The 8985-nt window shown below is 38.2% G+C and overlaps 1 protein-coding gene across 1 annotated transcript; it reads right to left on the reverse strand.

The window, feature by feature from the left end:
* Positions 1 to 3243: 3243 nt before the first annotated feature.
* On the reverse strand, positions 3244 to 8783 carry LOC122050186. The gene is made up of 4 exons (XM_042611117.1): positions 8603 to 8783; positions 5004 to 5113; positions 4775 to 4900; positions 3244 to 3363 (listed from the first exon to the last, which is right to left on the reverse strand). The coding sequence occupies exons 1-4, from the start codon at positions 8781 to 8783 to the stop codon at positions 3244 to 3246; spliced, it is 537 nt and encodes a 178-aa protein (XP_042467051.1).
* Between the last annotated feature and the right edge of the window lie 202 nt (positions 8784 to 8985).

The following is an 8985-nucleotide window of genomic DNA, read 5'->3' on the forward strand; positions in this document are numbered from 1 at the left end:
AGGTCGGCATGTTATCAAAAAATTTAAAGCCTATTCTGCTTTGGAAGATAAAAGTGCCTGGTTCGGATTGTTTGGGGTAGAAGAAAAAATGAAATATCTTAGGGTCGAGGGGGATACTGTGCAACTTAAAGAGGACGACCATCCCGCTCAGCAACCTAAAGGAATTCGGCACAAGCTGGCCGAGCGGGATGCGGAAATAGTTACAAACTTCCAAAATGAAGGGATGAGTAGGAAATCTGAGGCCGCCCTGGAATTGGTCTAAAAAGAAACAAATAGAGCCGGTCGGCGGGTCATGAGGCCGGTCGGTTGGGTCGGCTATGATTATTTCGTGGTCATCAGGAAGCCCATATGTCCGAACGAGGCGCCGGGCGTGCCCCTCATCGAATCGGCTTTCCATGGTCAAGTACCAAGGGCCCAGAACGCTAGCAGCGGGTTCGGAGGAACTTGCCATCTCGGAAAGGCGAAAAAAATAGCAAGAAATCGAAGGAAGGGAAAGGAAAGGGGCGAAATGAGCAGGAAAGACCTAATAAGTGAAGGGAGAAGACTCACAGGGAAGAAAACGGGAGGAGAGAATCACCGATGAGGTGATCGCCGCCTAAAACCAGACACTAGATCGCCGGAAGCCGCAGCAACGGAATGAAACAGAAGGCAACGCGCGAGCGAATAGGCGGCCAAGAAAGGGACGGAGGCTTTATACAGCCGAGGCCGATTAGCCTCCACCGTCCGATCCAGGTCACGAGAAACAAGGACGCCATCGGGCCATCCATTTCAAACGGGCGCATCCCATCGTATGTGACGTCGCCGCCACACAAGGATCGACACGTGGCGCTCTGTCACCGAGTGTAATTAATGCGCCCACGTCGCGCATGCTCCCACTTAATGGAGAGGATTTGCACAATTTTCGAGGAGATCTAGACAAGTGAACATCAACAGGGAGCGACAAGACAACCAAAATAAAGAGCCGAGCGGCTGAATCTGGCAGAAGGGCTGGTCGGCCCCAGTGATATTGAAAGCTACGAAAGAGCGGCGACCACCCGCTCGGACACATATAGTCCAGTCAGTCGGACTCACTGCCTCCTTCGACTAGACTTGAAGGGAAGGCAAGTGATCCGGCGGTAAGAATGGGGGACCCACTTCCTAAAGGGTCTCAGCTTAAGGACCGATGAAGGGCTGACTAAGCGGTTAATGGCCGCGTCGAGCAGCTGGGTAGGTCCGAGCGGAGCTAGAGATAACCCATCCATGGGCTTGGGTTTCCGACGCCAAGACAGGAGGATCGAAGGGCCGAGCGGGAGTCCGCTCGGCAGTTGCCAAAGGGCCGATCGGGTTGTCCGTTCGGCCAGAATAAGGGCGAGGGTACAAAGGTGGCCGAGCGGACAACCCGCTCGGCTCGGGATATGGGATATCAGCAGAAGCATGTCTGACGATTAGGCCGTACACAAGATCGCACGATGGAGGATCTTGCTGTCACATCGTGGAATGGTTGATACAGTAGCAGTATGGTCTCATGGACATCTTCCTGACAGATCCATATTTGGGCATGGCCCTTCTGACAGACCCATACTTGAGCATGGTCAAAGGCATGTGGTTGCTTTGACTGGAGCACCCAGGTTTCCTCAAGAGGTCTATATAAGGCCTCCATTTCTCCACCAGAGGTATGCGAAATCTTGATTTGGGAGCCACCTTTTTGTTATTCCTCGCCTGACTTGAGCGTCGGAGGACCGTCGCCGGGACACCCCTCCCGGCTCGGTTTTGTTGCAGGTTCACCGGAGCATTCGAGGATTCCGCAGGAAGCGCCACGTGCCCAGCGTCCCTTGACTCCTGATTCGGACAGGATCATTCAAGTTGCGGCTTAGGATTAAATTTAAGAGAAACAAATAAGATTTCATGAGATGACTCAAAAGGATTAGGATTAAATTCAAAACGATTCAAAAAGCTAGATGAGTTTGCTAACCATTAAATTCTTAAAAGAATCAGATTGGCACGGCATTTAACTAAACAATTCAGATGGATAAAAGTAGAATTTTTTTCTTCACCTAAAATTTTGTTTCTAGCATTGTTTATTTGAATCGATCAGTGACCCGAAGCAACTTAATGATTTGCTGGATGATTTGCAAATTGAATTTTAACTTTAATTAGATGGCTTCAAAGGATTCTAGTAGATGGACTGAGAGTTGAATTTTGACTTTAATTAAATGAGCAAAGAATAGGAAGGATTAGGGATGGCTCGAAAGGAGTCTGTAGTGACTGATTTGGACCTGAGTAGTGACTTTTGACTTGAATTGGGTGAGTCAACTTGATGAGTAAGATCCAATTTGCATTAAATGAGTCAAAGGATGTGGATAGAGTTTTGGTTTGATCAACTATCAAAAAAGACTCAGAGTTTTAGTTTGTGTTTGCTCGGACAATTCAAAAGCATTCCAGAAAATTAGTTCCATCTCTTCAAAGGGATCTAGGTAGGATTTGTGGTCATTTAATAGACTCCCTTGAAGAGACAAGTTGAACGTTGAAATGGGAATGAGAGATAAGTCGATGGATGAACGGTTTATCTATAGTTTCCTTTTACTAATAAAAAGGAAAGATGAATATCTAAAGATAAATTTTGGCATCCATCTTTTGTAACTCATTACTCGAAATTATATGGAAAGAAGTTTATAAATATCTTAATTCTTTAATTTGCTACATATTACAATCATAATCACATGCAAGAATGGTGGTAAAAGGTAAATACATTCGCCCCAGCGTCCCAGCCAATCGGTCCCAGGTCAACACGGAGCATGTAAATCACGGGCAGCTATTAGCTTTTGGAATACTGACTAGTACATAAGGGAGACATTTACCTCAGTTTTGTCGAGATTCAAATCATAGACCTCATGATAACAACACCTGATATACTAGCCATTAAATCATCCCGAGGGGACTATAATCACATGCAACAATGAAGTAAAGCTTCATGATCAAGAGATTTTAAATAAGGAAATAATATAACATGGTCCAGAAACACTAGCAAAAAGTAATTCAAATAAGGGAGAGTAAACAATGATCTTTGACCAAAAAACAAAAAACTATGTACACATCTCGAAATATCCGAGACATATTTTTTTAAAAAGAACAAAAAAAAAACTTCTAATAAATAGTTTAGCAAATTAACTTTCAAATGTCCCTCTCCGAGTTACTAAATAGCCATTCGGATGTTTCACTATAGAAGAAAAGAGATATTAAGTTACATAAAAGCTAACGAAGAAATTATTCGGTTGAGGATTTCGACTTGCGATGCCTTTTTATTATCATTACAAGAGCAGCTTTTGCATCATCCAGACTTTGAATTTCACGTTCAGCCTCGAAGGATATCCTTCGAATGCTAAACTGCAAGATTAAGTCCCCAGTAAACCGTTCAATATCAACAAAGACCAATATTATGTTGAAACATATCCAAATGCCTAACATGCCTGAAACAATGATGGAAGAAACCAAAAAAATCAAAAAATAAATGCGCCCCAAAAGAAAAACAACAGTAGCAATATTGCTGTCACTTGGCATAACTGAGCGTCTAATGTAGGGTTTAACTATATGGTCAGTGAACGATATTAAATTGGCCTAAATCATTTTTTTCATTTTAAAATTTGCTCTATTCAAATCCATCTACTAGATATACTCAATGGCAAGTAGCAAGTTGCTGGCCTTGCTACTAAGCATTCGTGGGTTGTCCATGGTAGTATGTCCGTTTGAGATGATAACATGATGTTGATGAGGCAATTGACCAAGATTATAATGCCAACGTGGATGCTGTGTATCATTACGTGCTACTGAGTACATACGACAAATGGACCTAACTGGAACAATTTTTTAGAGTCGGCAATTACACAGAAACATAATTGAAATGTAGGTGATGATTAAAATCATGTTGTATGATTACCTCAGTTAATAGATAAATCAGTGGAACATGAGGATTTATTAGTAGAACAGATGAAATGTGTTTCAATACTATGAAGAGCTGCAACAGACGTGAAAGTAAGATTTACTATCAATAAGTCAGTGACAATTGATGGAAATTTCATTAATAACAAAAAAAATTATTGATAGAAATGGAGATGACCTGTACGAGTTATTTGTGATTGGTGTGTGCTCATTAGGTTTAAACATAACAATTAATAAGACTGGTACCATCCATTATATTCCATGGACCATAGTTTTCATCGATGTGTACATATTTGGTGAAAGAGAGAGAAGCAGCAAGAGAAATGATAGTTGGATCTATTATTCAACTGGTCAGTAATAATTGATAAAAATATCATTAACAACATAATGAGGTTACTGACAAAGATGCATAGCAACTATCTTGTGCAGCTATAAAAGATGATAAAATAAGAGAGAATAAGTTAAAATGACAAATATGTTCAAAGGCCACTAATAAATTTTATTATTATCATCAAACAAGTTAAATCTAGTTGAAGTTGTAAGGAGTGAAGGAAGATCAAAGATTCTAGAGCTCTAGGACATAAACATGTCCAAAGATGACTAATATATTTTTAAGTTGGGCCTGAATCAATTAGAGTTGAAGGTGTAAGAGATAAAGGAAGATCAAAAGATTTTTTAAAAAACATAATTAGCAGTGATTCAATAGATTTTAATATCATTTGTGTTTGATTTTGACCAGATTGAGAATTTTGGCGCACAATTAAAAAAATCGAAGGAATGGTAATTGCTCATGAAACAACGAAAAGACTTGTAAGAAAGCACACATAATTTTCACTTTCTTTTCAGTGATAACTCATACCTGTGCGCCTTGTCGAACCCGAACATCAGTGCCTTTACTATCTACAGATATGAAGGCAGCATCATCTATCTCAACTTTTGTTGATAAGATATCTTTAAGTTTCTTCGAAAACATTGCATTAAGTTCCTAGCATGGCATGTTAAGATGAGATGTTTTGAAGAGACCATTTCACCCTACAAAAATAATATTGAAAATGGAAACAAAACATAAGCAAGAGTATGAAGCCTACCTTCAAATTTTGATCTCCACTCTCAGCAGCAATCTTATCGGGTTTTATGGTCTCATATTCCTTCACATCCACCCACGCAACAGTTCCAAATCCTCCAATAAAATATGTCACTGAGCAATGTTGAAAACTATATTAGTCATTATATAGCAGGATACATGCTTTATTCTATATTATATTGCTAGGAAAAATACTAACTCATACAATAAACAAAACAATCATAAAGAAATGAGCAACAAAGTTATGAGAACACATTTCATAAGAATCTGTCAATCTCTACACCTTCTTAGATGGCAAAAAGGTTAGCCACTATGAGTTAAAAACAACTTCAGAATAAAATCTGGAAATAGGAACTTCAAAAAATTTAGGCAAAGTATTTGGAGACATGAGAACATAACTTCGGTCATACTGCATATCGTAAATACCTTTAATTTGAATTGGACTGGTAAAAAATTGGCAAATACTTCTGTACTTATACGAGCCAAGTTATCTAAAAGCTTGTATGTGGCAGAGATCAGTTCCAACTATGCATGTTACAGTGTGGGTGTTAACACAGAGAAGGGACCTGCTTAGTTGGAGAATCTAATGGTTGTACTAAAAATTCATCTAGAAAAATAGAGTCAGACTAGAGGCTATTGCCAACTATCACACGTCTAGTCCAGTTAACAATGCATACGGTAAAGAGTCTTGTGTGATTGTTGTGTTCTGTTTAGGCTAAAAGAAAATTTGTTGCCATACTATATAGAATGATGTGTTGAATTGCTAGGGAATCACATGTACAAAAGAAGGTTAAGATGGACGTGTAGAGTACAAGAAAGATTAAAAAAATATATAATCGACAACAATTAGATGTCGATTCAATAGATGATAAAATGTGAGGAGTCGGGAATTTCATACCGGGGGCGAATGGGTGGGTCGTGTCGTTGCCCCTCCCATTCCTATCTCTGGTTTAGATGGTACAATTGCCAGGCCTAGGGGGCACTGGGCGGCAGGACCCGCCTTTGCACAATGGTTTAGATGGTACAAACATATTCACAGACAGCTAACTAATATTATAGTTAGAAGAGTTGAATTTATTAAATTAGATTGTGCAAGGGGTAGAGTGAGAGCAAAGAAAACATTATTCAATTAATTAAAAATAATGATTAGAATGAATATTATTAGTGACAAGTAAAATGGATACTTCAAGTTTGAAGTTTACCAAGAAAACACATTCTCATAATGTTGAAAATTTTCTAAAATGATACACACACAACAAATGCTGTAGTTGACTGATTGGCGGGGGCGGGTTTATCGTACCCATTCCCGTCTCTTTCTTACGTAGTTGACTGATTTCGAGCTTAGCTTTCTAAAGTTGGGGGAAGGATGGCAATTGGCGGGGTAGGGGCAGGGCGGGTTTATCGTACCCATTCCTATCCCGTTCTTATTTTTTCGGGTTCGAGGATTCTCTGAATCCAAATCCACGGAGATCAAATCGCTATCCTCGCTCCCATCCTTGCCTCATTCCCAAATTTAATTTATATTATTATTATTATTATTTAATAATTATTAATAATTATTAATAATAATATTAATATCAATAATAATATTATTATTATTAATATTTTAAAAATTTTAATATTAATATTAACACTATTATTATAGTTCAGATCTTCTGTCCCCATTCCTCTCTGTTCCCGTGTCCCACTGTCGATCGGACAGATCAGATTAAATCTCAAGACATCTTTACACATCACGAGGATACTGTACATATCTTAAAGATGCCATGATGTCTTAAAATTTAATCCGATCCGTTCGATCGGCAGTGGGACACAGGGACAGAGAGGAATGGGGACAGAAGATCTGAACTACTATTATTAATACTTTTTAAAAATTATATTATTATTTATTAATATTAATAATAATATTTGGGACGGATTCGGAGATAGTATTTCCATACCCACCCCGATCCGTCTCATCCCTGAAAAATCGGAGATCCCCATCCCCATTTTAAATTTCCCCCCGGTCTGAACATGGGAAATTGTCATCCCTAACTGTTGGCTTGCCTTGTCAACATCACTGATAATTTATCATGATGACAAAAGGCGAATACGCTCGCCCCCAGCGCCTCCGCCAACCTGTTCCAGGGCCAACACGGAGGAGGTAAATCACGAGCAGCTACTAGCCTTTAGAATAGTGACTAACACATAAGGAAGACATTTACCTCGACTTTGTCAAGATTTGAACCCTAGATCTTATAGTGATAACGCTAGTCACTAGATCGTCCTGAAGGGACACTGATGATTTATCAGGTCCAGATGTAAGTGGATCTATCCTCTTAGAAAATAATGAGCCAATGACGGCAGAACAAAGGGCACTAAAGCGGAGCAAACGCAAAAACAATCAGCTGTTGGAACTCCTGCTTATTTAGCACCAGATATATACTTTTAGGGATGCAACCTGGTTTGCCACATTAAACTTTTCTATTGTTTTTTTCTTATTGCTCTTGACTGGATACCGACTTATGCATCATAATTATCATGTCTTTTTCTTGTGGGACGATACGGTAGTTAAGGTATACAAAATTATTATATAAGGTCTTGGGATCGTTATTCAGTACATTTGAGTATATCTTTTTTTATGTTTTGATCACTTACACTAATGGTTAGTAATCATCCATAATTTATCTCATCCATATTAGTTTAGAAATAGATTAATAGAGGCACTGGGACGAACAAATCGTCTTTTATCATATAATTGCCGTGTCTCAATTTCAGGACCAACTGCAGATGGATGGTTGATGGGTTTCATTCTTTTAGAACTTGTAATAGATATTCCTCCATTGTAGAATCCACATCAGAATAGAATAGTAATTATCCTATGGATTATTATATTTGTTGATTTTTACATAAATATAAAAAAAATCTTTTTTATTAAAAAAACATATTAGAAAATAGAAAAATAAAAGAAAAATAAACTCAAACAGAAAATATTATTAATTCCATGACTTTTTCTAACATCAACTCAAACAGTTTGAATAGACCTGCCCAAAGGAAAAATACTAATAGAAAGGGAAAATCCTAATACAAAAGAAAAAAATTTAATAGACTCAATGCTAAAAATTCTGAACGGACTCAAACCCCTAAAATACAAAATATAAAAATTATTTAAATAGTTTAATTACCAAAACCCCTAAAAATTATTAAAAATAATAATTTATTAAAAAATAATAAAAATAAAAGCTTTGGAGCCTCCTGTATCAATCATCTCATATTGGAAAAAATTTTATCCTTGAATTTTAAATAATATCATACGATAGAATAATATCATACGATAGCCCAGGAGGAAGAAGATCTCTTGATACCAAATTAGTAAAATCTAGTAATAGCTGTTACACCTCTGCTAAAACTAATTCAGATTGACTTCTGACGGTTGTCATAGTATCTTCACATTATTAATCAAAATGTCTTGATCTTGCATGCTCTGTGGCAGTAGAAACAATATCCTAAGATGTTCATCTTCAAGAGACTTCTTCTCCGCATTGTCCTATGATATGACATGCACTGCAACCTCAATGCCATCCCGCAAGCAACCATAGTAAACAGTCCCAACCCCTCCCTTACCAATTACTCTTTTGAAGTTGTTTGTGATAGTCTTTATATCTTCATATGTGAACCGACAATCTCTTGGGATAATTGTCTGTTGTTTGAAATTGTGATCTTCTGAACTAACTTCATTGCATCTTCCTATTTCTGGCTTTGGACTCTCAATAAGTGATTGGTTCCAATTTCTGAACCACTCCATCCCATATATACTCCTCTGGAACATATGAATCACCTTGTCAAATTGTCATGTGGTACATTTTCTTCAAACTCATCATAGCAGCAAAATCTTGATAATACATGGGTGTTCCTGTGAGCTCCACAGCTATATAGATCTCCGCCGCATTGAGCGACGGGTGGAAGCTGCTACCTTTGTGAGGTTAACATTAGTAATATACCCAACA

Source organism: Zingiber officinale, chromosome 3A (assembly GCF_018446385.1).
Source record: "Zingiber officinale cultivar Zhangliang chromosome 3A, Zo_v1.1, whole genome shotgun sequence".
Lineage (NCBI taxonomy): Eukaryota > Viridiplantae > Streptophyta > Magnoliopsida > Zingiberales > Zingiberaceae > Zingiber > Zingiber officinale.

Coding starts and splice junctions, on each gene's coding strand:
- LOC122050186 (XM_042611117.1), bottom strand. CDS start 8,783: ATGGAGTGGTTCAGAAATTGGAACCAATCACTTATTGAGAGTCCAAAG. Junction 5,114..8,602: donor CAACTTCAAAAGAGTAATTG/GTAAGGGAGGGG, acceptor AACATTGCTCAG/TGACATATTTTATTGGAGGA. Junction 4,901..5,003: donor GTGGAGATCAAAATTTGAAG/GTAGGCTTCATA, acceptor ATGCCATGCTAG/GAACTTAATGCAATGTTTTC.